The sequence below is a fragment of the Phoenix dactylifera genome, chromosome 2 (assembly GCF_051530095.1).
Source record: "Phoenix dactylifera cultivar Ajwa chromosome 2, Ajwa_hap1_PhDact_Kaust_v1.1, whole genome shotgun sequence".
Lineage (NCBI taxonomy): Eukaryota > Viridiplantae > Streptophyta > Magnoliopsida > Arecales > Arecaceae > Phoenix > Phoenix dactylifera.
Window position 1 is genome coordinate 55,309,107 of NC_143191.1, and position 14,779 is coordinate 55,323,885.

The 14,779-nt window shown below is 36.2% G+C and overlaps 1 protein-coding gene across 4 annotated transcripts; it reads right to left on the reverse strand.

Annotated features, from left to right (window-relative positions):
• Positions 1–1,331: 1,331 nt before the first annotated feature.
• SFR2 (Glycosyl hydrolase superfamily protein) lies at positions 1,332–13,828 on the reverse strand. Of its 4 annotated transcripts, none has more exons than XR_016399608.1 (11): positions 13,515–13,828; positions 9,650–9,933; positions 8,742–8,880; positions 8,208–8,374; positions 6,470–6,691; positions 6,109–6,280; positions 5,792–6,025; positions 5,557–5,706; positions 4,520–4,649; positions 1,790–2,107; positions 1,332–1,709 (listed from the first exon to the last, which is right to left on the reverse strand). XR_016399608.1 is itself a non-coding variant. In XM_089929234.1 (10 exons), the coding sequence occupies exons 1-10, from the start codon at positions 13,693–13,695 to the stop codon at positions 1,920–1,922; spliced, it is 1,947 nt and encodes a 648-aa protein (XP_089785360.1). In that variant the 5' UTR covers positions 13,696–13,828; the 3' UTR covers positions 1,711–1,919. The 4 variants fall into 4 exon arrangements, 1 of the variants encoding a protein (XP_089785360.1); XR_016399607.1 differs by having other exon boundaries at positions 9,650–10,013; XR_016399609.1 differs by having other exon boundaries at positions 1,395–1,709; positions 4,520–4,660; positions 9,650–10,013.
• Between the last annotated feature and the right edge of the window lie 951 nt (positions 13,829–14,779).

The window sequence follows — 14,779 nt, forward strand, 5'->3', positions numbered from 1 at the left end:
TAAAACAAGTGTTTCATGAAGGTATACATGAAAATATTATTTTTGGGTGGATATTCATGCAAAATTTGATATTGATAAGAATATTCATGCAAAAAACCTAATTTTTTTTAAGAAAAAGGAAAAGAAGGAAGTCCCATCTATATTATAATTATCCAAATCCAATTTTTGGTATTGCACATTGAAACTAGAATCTTTGATTATTAAGCACAGGAGTGTAGCCTCTAAAGCATGGCCAATTCACATTTCAAATGAATACTGTGAGCTCTCTCTCTCTCTCTCTCTCTCTCTCTCTCTCTCTCGTTTGGTGAGAGAAGATGTTGGCCTTTGAATGGTAAACAATTCTACCTTAAAATTTTGTATTTATGTGCCCATTTGTCTTAGACTCTCAGTCATCTTGAAGAACATAAGAAAGCTACAAGGAGAGGTGGGTTGAAGACCTGGAAAGCTGTCCCTCTTTTAGAAGTAGGAGTGGAAACGGGTCCGGTTGCACTGGGTTTGGATCAAGTTGATCTCTCAACCCATATCCAAACCGTACTCAATTCATTTACTTACATAAATCCATAACCACCTGCCAACCTATTTGATTTCACTTATCATTCATTCCTATAACTGAAAATTAAAGAAAAAAATAATATACAAAGATCACAAATAAACAAAATCAAATCTAACATCAAATACATCACCATAGTCAACATAAACTTACAAATCTAGGACATATGATAGTCATAAAATAACTAAACATAAATCTAGGTAAAAATACAAGCCTATATTCCAGAATCCCATGGCCTGTCTTGTTCATTACTCTTTTTAGCTTTTCCTCTTTTCTAAGTAAACTGAACCATATAAAAAAGTTTAGATATTATTAACTATGTTAAATCTGTGAGATGGTTGGTTCTCAACCATCTAAACTCAAACCTACGCATCAATAATTAGGCACTTGTTCTCAAAAATCCAATCCAAACCCTTCATTTTGAATGAGTTTGTGTATACATGCATCTCTAGAAAATCTAAGCCCATTTATAAGTGAAGAAAAACCTCTATAGCGGCATGCTTGGTATTGCTTAAAATAAGTGCTTATGCAACATAAAAAACAAAAAAAAAAAAAACTTCTAGAAAATATATATGTGTAATACCATTATATATCTATAAGAAGAAAACCCCAAAAAGAACTTTTGGCAGAAGCTACAGAAGCCAGTTTCTATCTTCTCCTCCTTTTATAAAGTTGAAGCTACACCAAACATGCCCTGGACTCTGGGCTTAGGAAAATTGGATGAACTCCTTCCTAAACAGCTTGCAGGTCTAAATAGTAATATGCATAAATCATTAGAATCTTGGCTCTTGTAACCATTAGCATCTTGTCTAAAATTGCTGGGTCTAGTGTACCAACACAATAATAAAGCATTGGCAAGCTCGTCATGTTTACAATGTCCAATCTGCTAACAGCTTTTGCCTTTTCAGAATACTTTGGGCATCAACAAGAAGCTTCTTTTTTTCAAGATGCGTGGCTTTGCCATAGATAAGAGCATTGAATAGTTAAAAAGCTAGCAGTTTCTGGCTTATAATACAACAGTTTGGTAGAAAACGTATTTCACAATAGACAAATCAATAAACTTGATGTCACTTCAATTGGCTCCTGACCTTAAGACATGGAACTAGCAACAAATTGAAGAAACATTTATGTAGTCACTGCTCAGTTAAGGGAGAGTAGCCTGCACAAACGAAATATAAGTTGGATTAAAGCCTAATGGTTCATACAAAATGTCTGCCAGTGGTGCACTTCAAGACTCACCAAAGAGCTTCAAGGAGTTCGTAATTCCCTCCAGTGTATTGATTGTTGAAGGCATTCATCGCTGAAGAATCCCTAAAGTCTAAGCAAACAATAGAGGCATTTTTGTTCTTTGCAGTTCATGGAACCGTCTTCAAAGGCCAACAGGCTGAAGAACCATATCATCATCTTCTGATTGATGAACCCTTTTCTTATGTGAAAATGGTGCGTTAAAAAGTCTTGACATGCGGCTAAAGGGGTCCTGCAAACCATCCATTTCATAATGCCCGAACCGCCAATCCCTTTGGATATAAGGTCGATGAATAGGTTCATCTAGCCCTCCTGTAAATAATGAAATAGACAAACAATAAATTTGGGCAAAGAACTAAGAGCTCAGAATAAAAACCTAATGTTTGTACATCGATTTTCAAATGAAAATTGGGCATTAGATTGGCATCCCACTCTGCAACCATGAAATATCACTAGCAACTTGTCAGTTCTGATTTTTTTTTTTTTAATGTCAGTTCTGACTTCCTTTTTTTTTAATGTAAGGGGAGGGCAAAGCCCATTAACTTGAGCAAGAACATAATATTTACATAGAAGAAAGAAGAAAAGAGAGGAGGAGAAAGAGCAGAAAGAAGAGAGGAACAAGTAAATCGGATTACAGAGGAATCAGAGCCTGCAATGAGTTCCACAAAAGCAAGTGATCTTCCTGGACTTTTAAGTTCCCCAAAATACTCCAACTCTTGAAGAAGTGCAGCGCAGCAATTGTAGTCGCTTCTACTGATCTTGATTTATGCAAGGAGATTTCAATTTTGAAATCAAAATTAGATTATGTTCAACACAATCCTAAAAGTGATTTCTGCATCTATAACAGAAGCAATATTTGGGCTATAGGACCAAAATGTTATGGTGGTCTAGAACTTGATCATAAATGATATCATCTGCAACTAGGTTTTCATGGAGGCTCGATCCATAACTTGATGAGCACTAGAAATCTGAATATTTACATTCCTATCAGAACTTGAACATGTAGGAAAAGCCTTTCTGAAGTAAGGTTGGCAAATACAATGAGAAACCACATTAAAGTTTACTTGCAGGCTGTAATGTATGCTCAGTGCTTCCATGCTGAGCCTTTTCCAGTCTTTCTCGTAGAATGCAAACCTGAGACTTGTAAAATAGAAAAGAAAAAAAAAAGGATTCATATATATCTCAAAGGAGCCATGGACTAGACGTGGTTGGTGATTGGAGATCATAGTTTTAAAGCCTTTCCACCACAATTACCTACACTGCTCTTCTTGAGCAGCAAATGAATATTCATTTTGTAGTACAAACCATTTTTTTGGTATGAATATCACACATTGTCATGTTTTAGATAAATATCAGACGACATCATGTTGAGATAAATATCAGACATTGTCATTATACTAGTCATTATGTGATTAGCAAACCTCTAAGCTATAATGCATTTGAAGTGTGTTCCACATCACTGACTTACCTATACTCCAGCATTTTGCCATTCAAACCCCATTTCGAGCACCTCATAGCCCCGATGAATATTTGGTAGTACTACATGCTCTAAAGGAATAAACATTATCTCCAATGATCTAGCTCTTAAGCCTGCATCCTTAATGATGATGGTAATGATGATCCAGCACACAAAATGCACTACACAATGATACCCAAGCCTATTGACCAAAAATATCTGGGTGGTATTTGCAATAAATGACTTCTTAAATACATATATTTTTCATTGCAAGAAAATAAACTTTAATGCACAAAAGGTTTAGCTGCTAGAGTATTTTTATCATTTCTGGATTTCTGCACAGGCATGCACAAATGCACAAAAAGTGACTTGGATGTTGGTCAATAAAATTACTGGGAAAAGCTAACACTAGTGTTTGATGTACATTAGTATAGATAGAGCATGTTGACATATCGAGACAAACCGGACACATCATCTGGTCCCTACCTGTATATAATAGAAATTGCTACCTGTATATCAATAAGCCATGTCAAATTCCTTGTTCTCATAGCCTTTCTCCAAAATCCATGTCTAAAAGATAAAACCAATAGAGGAATCATGTTAACATGGCTCTAGTTGCCTAATCAATGCCTAGAAATTTCTGCCCTTCAAGGATTTTGCTACATACATTGTCAGGCCTCCAAATCCATTTCACATTTACATACTAGATAAAAGTAAAGTTTTGCAATATCAACATTGGTTATTAGCCATAAAATGTATGGTATGCTAAAGAAACACCATGTAACAAAATTCAGCAAGCATTGTTTAGTCATTCCTTAAGGGTCACCAATGATCTCTGAAAAGGCTGCTCAACATAACAACTATACAGAAGAGAGTCCATTAAAACTAGCAAATTTCAAAGAGATTAGATTCTATAGGATCTACATACTATTCTCTGTTTCTGAATATTTTGAGTAGGGTATGAGGGATATATTCAGTCCCTCACTCATGAGGCCCATGGACTAGTCATAAATATGCACCAATATGCATCTGCAACAGATTGTGAATTTTCATCAGACATACAAATTCTAATAACCATGTGCTGTAAGAGTTTTATTAATTGTAGCATTACTGTTGCTAGAAAGGTGACTTCTTGGATGTCAAGGAGAATGTGCATATGATACCTGATTGAGTGGAGACAGAAACAACATCCTAAGAGCATTGGATCATTAAATGATTGACGAACAGAATAAGAATGACACTAAATTATTCAAGAGTTGCATATTTACCTGCATACATACGTCCATGTTTGTCCACTGCTCGGTAAAACGGCCTCGTTCTCTTTGCTAGAGAAGCTTGCTGGAGTTCTCTCCAAGATTGAACCCTGTCTAGTTTTGTGACTTGGCCTGTTTTCACCACCTGAAATAAAGCTGCTGCCAATCACATATAACAGAATAACAAGGCATCAAAAGAACGAGGGGGAAAATAAGTAACATATAATATTTCACAGGAATTCATATAATTAGACAATGTAGAGCATGAAAATCATTTCATTGATTCAAAATTTCGTTTTATTATATCAAAAACCAAGTGCAGAAACACAGACAAGGAGAAATGATGATTTTATTTTCTCAAAAAAGAAATGATGATTTTAAAAAATGGTGGATAACTTTTCTAAACGTCAACAGCATAACAGTTCCCTTGTAGACCAATAAATGGAAAGAAGTAACAAGAAGCACCATCATTAGAAGAAAAATATAGGAAGATAATAGCTTAAGAAAATCATAGTATCTGGCAATAGATGTACATATATTATATGTTATTTTTGAAAGTGCTTATGAAATGACTGCTCATATAGGCTAGAAGTTAAAAGCTTCCTACCATGAAGCCCAGCATAATTTCAACCGAGTTGAATAAGATGATCCCATATATCATTATCCTAAATCATGCCTATTTCACATAGTGATTTTTTATATTTAATACTCCAAGAAATCTTAAGAGTCTCATATTGTATAATACTCAGACAGAAAACCAGCTCCAGTCTCTGCCTAGTGACCACATGCTGACTAGACAATGAAAGGGAAATCTTTTCTTCTTCTTCTTGGATGGCCAACATATCACAAAATACATTACATAATACTAGAATATCATTGACTTACCAAAAAAAATGGAATCCAAATTTAGTTAGTTCGATTTTCTTAACTTCGATGCATTGATATAACTGTCCTAGCATCTTTAATTATGGCCAGTCCATATAATTTTCAGCAGGAGAATGTGACACTGCAAAAAGTTCTGTACAAGATTTACTACCTCTGAAGTTTGTTACCTTGGAGAACAAATAGTACGAAGGGCGAGGTTTACGTGCTAGGTCATTGGCACGATCGACTGCCGCAAGTCCAAACTTGGGACCATATCCATCAGCCCATTCCCAATTATCTGATGTTGTCCAGAACAAATAACCAAGCACAGGAACACCCTACATAACATGGACATTTATCCATGTTTTAGCATAGGAAAAGTTATTCACAATAGGCGGTATATATCAAGACAAGGGTAAAAACCATTATAGTGGCTGCATATACAGCCAATAAATGCTCCAGCAAGTATGGGCGTCGAATCAAATCAGTTCCATCAGAAATTCCATTCTCAGTAATAATGAATGGCAGATTCAGGTGTTTGTATCTTTCATGGAACTGAAGCAAAATACGGTATAAACCATCAGGGTAAACGCCACGTCCAGATTCACTATACTCATCATTGTCCACAAGCTTCAAGCCAGGCCCTGAAATTACTTCCTGGATATTAACAACCATGTCAGCCCTGTTCCATTTGCAGTGGATTAAAGCTTTCAGGGATATGATGTTATAGAAGTGCTAACCTGTCCATAATAGTTAATGCCTATGAAATCTAGCTTGTCAGAGATGCTATCCACATAGGGGAAAAGTGTCAATGAATTAGCCAGTGCAACAGCAGCAACATCAAATAGACCATAGGGTCTTGTAAAAGAGACATGATGTGCAACCCCAACAATAGGTTTCTGGCTACTCTTGCTGCTAGTCAAACAAAACTTCTGTAAATATCAAACCAGTTCGGTAATTGACAACAACATAACCCTGAAATTCATTATTACATGAGTAGAAGGTGCATGGCAGATGATATTATATAAATCTTATATGTGTTATATCTCTATCATGTAGAGCAGGATATGCTAAGAAACTGTCAATGAAGTTCCACACAACCTTTCTCCATGGATATAGTCATAGGCCTTTGAGTGTGCCACAGCCATCCAGTGCAAGGCTTGATTGAAAACACCAGTAGGTAAGGCAGACATTGCAACCTCGATCATGTCAGGATGTCCACCAGGCCAAGCACCCGCACAATAAGTTAGCATAACAAATACATGAGGCTCATTAAATATTACCCAATAGTCCACCAAATCTGATACACGGTCAACAACAAGCCTGCATACCAAGAATCGCAACATCATTGACTGAGCTCTGGAAGTAAAACTCGACAAATGAGCCATAGTCTCTAGTCCTCTCCAGAATGAACAAGTAAATGCAGGAGAAACAACAAGAACAAGAACAAGAAATCCAGTTCTTTTATCTTGTCACATGATATAACAAAATAATAGAATGGAACAACATATCCGCTGAAATAGGACTTTCCTCTCCTTAACAACTTTCCTCTCTAACTGTGAAGCAAATGCATTTGAATACCTATATCTCATAACTTTAAGTAAATGGATACAGGAAGCCAAGGTTAGCATAGCGGACAGCATTTCACCAGTTCCTTTTATTTTCTGAAATTTCTTTAGATTGTACACAAATGCCTTTAGTCACAAAGATTAAATAAAACAAGAACACAAGGTCCAATAGGATTCTTGAAAAGTACGCTGGGTTGCATGTGATTCAAGTAAAATTTAGTAATCTACTGATTTTTTGCAGTCTCAGGTGAGATCTATCTAACAATTTGAGATAAAACTGCAGAATTCCAGTGGCTAAAGAAAATTAACTTATTAAAACTTTCCATTTAATAGCACTTAAACATTACTCTTAATAATTCAATAATGTTATGCTAGCAATCATATTTCTCGTGGGTAGCATATTCACATGTTATGCAACAGAAAATCTTTAATCCCCTGGTTAATTTTTCAACTTGTGAATTAGACTATTTACTGCTGGGGCTTGTATTACATGTTTGGTTCTGTGATGTACTTTTTGCCTCAAAAAATCATCAAATGCCGTATATCAAATTTTGCCTTCAACTCTCTTTGTCTAGACTCTAAGTCTCGGGAAGCTTAGAGTGTTGCTCCTTGGTTGAATGAATTCAAACAGCATAACTAATAAGACACATGTCCCCACTTTTCTACCAACCTTCAAGTTTCTTGATAGGCCTCCCCTCTTAACGCTGCTATTGTCAGGAATTTGGCATCAGCCACAGAGGGTTTATACAGGTTGACTGCCGGTCATCTATAATGGTCTTGAACTTTGCTGGATCATCCCTTGTTCTATTAAGCCAAAGATGCAAGGATGGGGCAAGGCTAGTTGTTTTACAACACAAGGTGTTAGTGCATTACCTCAGTTAAACAACATGCATAATAGTTTCTTTCTTACTATAGTCTTACTCGTAATTAACCTCAATGACAAAGAACTATACAACAAAATGTTTCCTAACCATAGATTTTATCCTTCATGTACACACAACAGGTTCCATCAAATCATCTTGTGATCCTTCTGCTATAAGGAAAAAAAAGACAATATTCAAATTGAGATTTTTGAAATCTTTATACGGCAGGTGACACAGATGTCATATTGTAGATAACTATCAGTTTCATGGCATGAAAAGTAGATAGATATTAACTTGAGCATTATAACAGGTATTATATTCTGATCCCTCTTAAGTTCTGCGACAAACAAGATTTATTGAATATGTAATAACAATCTGAAAGTTCATATAATAGGTATAATTTTTTACCTTGTAAAATCCATGAAATAATCAACTGTTTTCTCCAGCTTCCACCCTCCATATTCTCCAGCCCATGGAGGAAGTGAATGATGGAACAGAGTAAGCATCACCTTCATTCCATAAAATCGTACTCTTTCAATGATCCATCTGTAGCGCTCCAATGCTGCAAAATTAACCTAGAGAAAACAACTTATTGACACAACTTTAGCCCTATGGCAACCATGGGACTAGAAGAACAATTAACAAATTGAGTGTTTCCTCAATAAGTTGATATCAGATCAGTGACTTGAAGGTCATGAAATAGAAGAAAATCTACTTTTGCCACAAGAAAAGTCTCATATTCTATTATCTACAGAACACAAAAGCATAGAAATAATATTCTAAATTTTCACAAAGAGGATAATGATAATAAAACACGATCTGCACAGAGATGTCAAAGTTTTATATCATCTTTGTATAATAAATTTTTATATTTCATTTATAAATCAAAATTCTGTACAGAAATCTAAGAGAAAAATATAAATATGTTTATCACAAACTTACAGAGTCTCTAAGTCCTTCTACTGGTTCCTTTCGCATTATCCTTGCCCAATCTATTCCCATTCTGAAAACACTGATACCAGTATCTTTAGCCAGCTTTAACTCGGTGTCCGGATCAGACCAAAATCTCAACCTCTCCTGCCTGAAACGAAAACCAAACTATCTGAATCAACCAATATTCACCAATCCATTGCAAAATATTATATGAGACATCATACAGAAATCAATACATGAAGGCCTTATGGAGACTTTCCTGAGTAGTAGAAGCCCTTAAGAGCAAATTCAGATTTCTTAGGGTCCAGTTTGCAGCTAGGGTATCAGATAATAACTTTTTTTTGTGAAAAAAAAAAGAAGCATGGTTGAATAAAATACAAGAGGATATGAGTTGAACCGAACCAAATTATTGACTTTATGAAATCGAAAAGGCCTAAGTATCCATCTGCTGTCAGAGCATACAATTGCTCTAAAAGATATATTCAAGAGTGGTGAGCAACTCATGTTTCAGGGTAAGGATTAGAGAAGTAAATTTTCTTGCATCTATCAAACATGTTGTGGAAACTGACTAATAAAAATGGGCATGGTATTGTGTATTAAAGCATCATTTACATCAAGTTGAGGTGATAGTTATGCATAAACAGTTCTTCTTCCTCGCCTAATATGTGGATTTTAAGATACATTTATTTGTGGAAAACCATTATGTTAGGTCTTCTACTGTCCTACATAAGATTATCAAAAAATCTGAATCACCCATACTTAACTAACAAAAGAAAACCCACAAGACTTCTGAAATGAAGCAGCAAAACATCAGAGCTTCAGATTCTACTCGTATGCAAGATGAAAACACACACACAAAAAAAAAAAAAAAATAACAAGCAAGATGAGGCAAGTAATGGATAAGCATGAATACTCACGGATGAGGTACATTGTGCCAAGCAGCAACAGTATGACTGCATTCTGGGCTAGAACGGTGCTCCCCTTCTTCTCCATCTGAATACTTCTCAAATCCTCTGATCATGGCCTCCATAGCTATCTTTATGGGTCTTCTTGTCTCCCTCTTAGCAGTCTTTTTAGGCTCATCTGTGGCCAAAGAAACTTGCTGAGAACCACCATCACCAGTAGCAGAAGCCATCAGTGCATCCACTGGCTGCTGCTTCCCTTTAAGCTCCATATCACCACAGGGTTGTTGCTCTGCAAACTGAAGCCAAGCATCATCTAGCCTATCCTCAACATGAGCAGGTGCTGTTGCTAATCCAAAGAAGAACCCATTTTCCTCCTCTGCTTCATCATTGGACCATCACTAAAGTTTGTTTAGAAAAGGAAGAGATAAAACAACAGCAACAACTGAAATTGGGCAAGAGATTTTGCTATATTTAACTTGCAATTTTTTGAAGTAGTAGACTAGTGGCACAAGAGACAATAACATGGTCTCATGTTGGTTTCTAGGTCTCAAATTCAAAAGGTTCAAACTTGAAAACAATGCAGGTATCCAGAGCTAAATAACACAAGAAATTCTTTTTTTTTTAAGAGAAGAGGAGAACAACTCCAGAATTTTGCTTTTCAAGTCCATATCATCACCATCAGATTTTCAAAAGAACCCTACAAGGAAATAGACTATTCCAAGCTCTCATTATATCATTTACCATGATCTAGAAGTTAGTTAAGATGACAGAATCTTTGGCTTCCCTCCCACTATAGCATTCCCCCAAATTTTTACCACACCAGAACCATCAATAAATAAAAAACCAGATGGGAAAGGAAAAGAAAAGGAGGACTTTGCTATGGGCTTCACTGACTCTTTGCTTAGTATATCTAACTCCTGGGTTTCCAATTTTTCCCCAAAAAAATCTGCAAATACCTATCAATCTTTAAGAAATTTAAAAGAAACGGGGCACAAATGACAAAAGCACCAATATGAAAGAAAAGGCAGCTAAGTTTCTTGATTTCCCTGATTCCTACCATAAATTAATTTATATATCTCTAGCGATCAATAAAATGAATTCAGCAAACACTTTTAGAGAAACTACCACAACATAGCACGGAGTCATGCAAACACACAAGATTCAACAAGAACTTAGAAAGGGTAACAAAATCATCAGGAAATCAGTAGAAGAAACATTAAAGAAGCATAAAAGGATTTGACAATCCCCTTAAATTCTTGGACTAGGTTTAGGGTTATGAAGTGTGTTATAATATTTGCAAAAGAGGAAAACAAAAGAAAAAGAACTTTATATCTCTGTTTAGTCTTATTCGGTACATCTAAGGAGTTATATATATTCGAATACAGATTTCATACAAGAAAAATAATACAGACTGATATAGGATCAAATAACAATGGAAAATATTACTGACTGATACAAGCTGTTATGTGATCCTAAAATCACTCTAACAAGATCATGCTAATAAAGAAAAATAATATAGATTGATACAGAATCACGCTAATAAAGAAAAATATTACGGGCGATACAGGTTGTTACGTCATCCCTAAAATTATGTTAATATCCCCCCTCAAACTCAAGATGGTACTATAAGTGCCAACTTGAGTTTAGAAACTTGATCACGAATGTATCGAAAAACTAACGCACTGAATTAAGAGCTAGAATAGTAGTTCAGAAGCTGATGTGATAGACTAGGAGCTGACATAGCAACTCAGAGACTGACATGTGGTAGATCAAAAGTTGACATTGCAGCATAGAGCCTGATGTGGCAAAATATAAGCTATTGTAGCAGCTCAGAAGCTGATGTAGCAAGTTGGGAGTTGATATGACAACTCAGAAAATGATATGGCTGACTAATATGTCTGACTGACGTGACAAACTGACATGTCTGTCGATGTGGTTGATTGACTTGTCTGATGAGGTGGCAACGAAAAGACACATAGAAGATGACAGTTGCAGCGAGGATAGAGCTCGGAGAGAAGGTAACCAAAGGTTGATGATTCTTGCAGACGGAGGACCATGAAAGAGGAGAAATTGACTTCGAAGTGGATGATAAAGGAGTCGAAAGCAGCAAATAAACCACCGAAGATCTGGAGCTGAGGAGAAATTGACTTCGAACTGGAGCCGAGCGACGGTGAGGAGAAACCACCGAAGATCTGAAGCTGAGGAGAAAAGCGGTAAAGAGGAGCTGCGGATCCATAGAAAACAAAGAATCTTCAGGTATTAATCTACCAGAAATAGAGGATATGCAAATCTACTAATGAGATCGATATTGATTTATTAAAAAATAGAGGATCTGCGGATCCACTAAAAAATAAAAGATTTTTGAGTGTTGATTCATCCGGAAACAGAGATCGATAGATTGGCAATGGAGGTCTTCAAAGCTTTTTGACATGGCGATGACGGCCACAATAAAGGCGGAAGAGAAGATGGTAGCACGTCATCGACTTTCGGTTGCCTTCTCTCCGAACTCTGTCCTCACTGCAACTGTTATCTTCTATGTGTCTTCTCACTACCGCATCATCAGACAAGTCAATCAGCCACATCGACAGATATGTCAGTCTGTCACATCAGTTAAACACATCGATCTGCCATATCAGCTTCTGAATTGTTATATCAACTCCTAATCTGCTACATCAACTTCTAAGCTGCTATAATAGCTCGTGTTCTGACACATCAGGCTCTATGCTGCAACGTCAACTTTTGATCTACCACCATATCAGTCTATGAGTTGTTATGTCAGCTCTTAGTCTATCACGTCAGCTTCTGAGCTACTACTCCAGCTCTTTATCCAGCATGTAAGTTTTTTGATACATTCGTGATCCAGTTTTCAAACTCAAGTTGGCACCTATAGTACCATCTTGAATTTGAAGGATGATATTAACATAATTTTAGAGATCACGTGACAACCTGAATCGCCCATAATATTTTTCTTTATTAGCGTGATTCTATATCAATCTATATTTTTTTTTATTAGCAAAATCTTATTAGAGTGATTTTAGGGATCACATAACAACTTATATCAGTCAGTAATATTTCTATTGTTAGTGTGATCCTATATTAGTATATATTATTTTTCTTGTATGGAGTCCATATACAGGTACATATAACCTCTCAGATGTACCGAATATGACGAAATAAAGAAATAAAATCATTCTTCTCTCTCATTTTCTCTTGTTTTCCACATCTTCTGCAAATATTTTAACAAAGTACTTAAACTAGAGATAGAGTTTGTAGGGTTTTGGACATCGGAAATCACTTCCAAAATGTCTATAGAGACTAACAAACTATATACCATTCACCAGATCTGAATAAATCAAAAGAAGAGAAGAGAAGGTGAAAAAAACGAGCACTGGTTTCAAGACTCCCAATTCGATTCCTAATCCACATGAATTTCCGCAGAGTATCAAACAGAACTCCCAGAGTGAAATTTATTCAGTATGTGGATTTCTCAACATCTCTCAGAAAGCAAGGCCCTAAACTGCGCGGAATGGAGGAAAAGAATTCATGGAGTCGATCCCAAATAGTCTGGGATTAAGGCTTAGTTGAACTAAGTTGAGTTGTGGAATTAGGGCTAGGGTTTTAGAGGGAGAGAGTAATAAAAACTAGATTTTCAAATATTTGCAATATCTCCGTATAGATCAACCAACGCATCAGCCATTCACCAAAACTTCCAAGAAATCCAAAAAAAAAAAAATCACGACTTGTTTCAAGAAAAGCACCACGTTTCGCTCCAAAAATATCCGAAATCAATTCATCAATCATACCAATAAAAGTTATCGCATGAAAAATTTTTCAGTCCATGGAGTTCTTGAATTAGGGTAAGGTTTCGGGGGGTTACCAGAGTCGGGGTGGACGTTGAAGGCGGCGAGGACGTCGGCTGACTCGTCGATGGGGGAGCGGAAGGGGCGGAGGTGGCGGCGGCGATAGCGGGCGAAGGAGAAGGCGTTGGCGGCGACCGTGACGGTGACCAAAACGCCGGCGAGCTTCGTGGCGGCGACGAGGAGCGCCCCAAGCGCCATCTCGAGAGATCCCTGTTGGCGGGAACGATAACGAATGGATAGGACAGTGCGAAAATATTCCAAGGCGGCGATAATGGAAACTTTTCTTTTCTCTACTTAATTTGGTATCCGGAAATTTCTTCTTTGAAAAATTAAAAACTAAAAAAATTGCCTTGTTCCTTGCTTTTACTTTTGCTCTTCTAGTAAATTATTGCTATTAAAAATTGATAACTCTAAATATCTTAAAAATAAAGAGTTTCATCTGGTTTTTTTAGAGTTTCTCAAATTAAAATAGAAAACAAGTAAACAGAATTTTTTAGAAGAATTAAATAGATTTTAAGAAAATTAGTCGAAAAACAAAGCATTTGCCCTACTTATATAAAGTGTAAAATAGATATACACAAGAGCAACATTCTCTCTTTTATTATGTTTATCTGCATTCTATCGAACTTGAAATATGATGTATAGAAGATATAAATAAGCAATCATCTGTATTTAAAAAATTAATAATAAAAAGATCTTAAAGAAATAATTCTTTTTTTGGGCGGTTAGAAGGGGCGAACCTTTAAAATATTATTGCGTATATATATATATATATATTCAATCTGTTCAGCACTAGGAGTAAAAAATTTATTTTTTATCTAAGCAATTTTGAGGACAATTAGTGTCAACTTTTAGATTTAAACTTAGATTTTTTTTGAGAATATTACGAGTTAAATTCTAGAGTCACCCAATATGGTAGGTTATCTTCAGAAGAAAAAAAGATAAAAAAGAAAGAAAAGTATTGAGTAGTCCTCATCTATCACTGTCTTTCCTGCATGCCCGTGATACGTTCTCTCTCAATGGTTCAATTAGAAAGCCATAGATGATGCCTGACCCCACTGTGGGGGCACTCAAGAAGCCGCCACCATTGGTTCATTTTTTCCCTCTGGACCATTCAAAGTAGCTCACTTCAATTTTGCTTGTCTCTCTCCATGGAGACCTCTTTTTTGTTCTTGCCATTACTTGAGCTGAACAATCCCTATCAAGAGTGGATCATACGTGTTCGCCTGGATAAGATCATTTTTTGATTTTGTTCAAGTTGGCAACCCCACCTCTCTTTCTC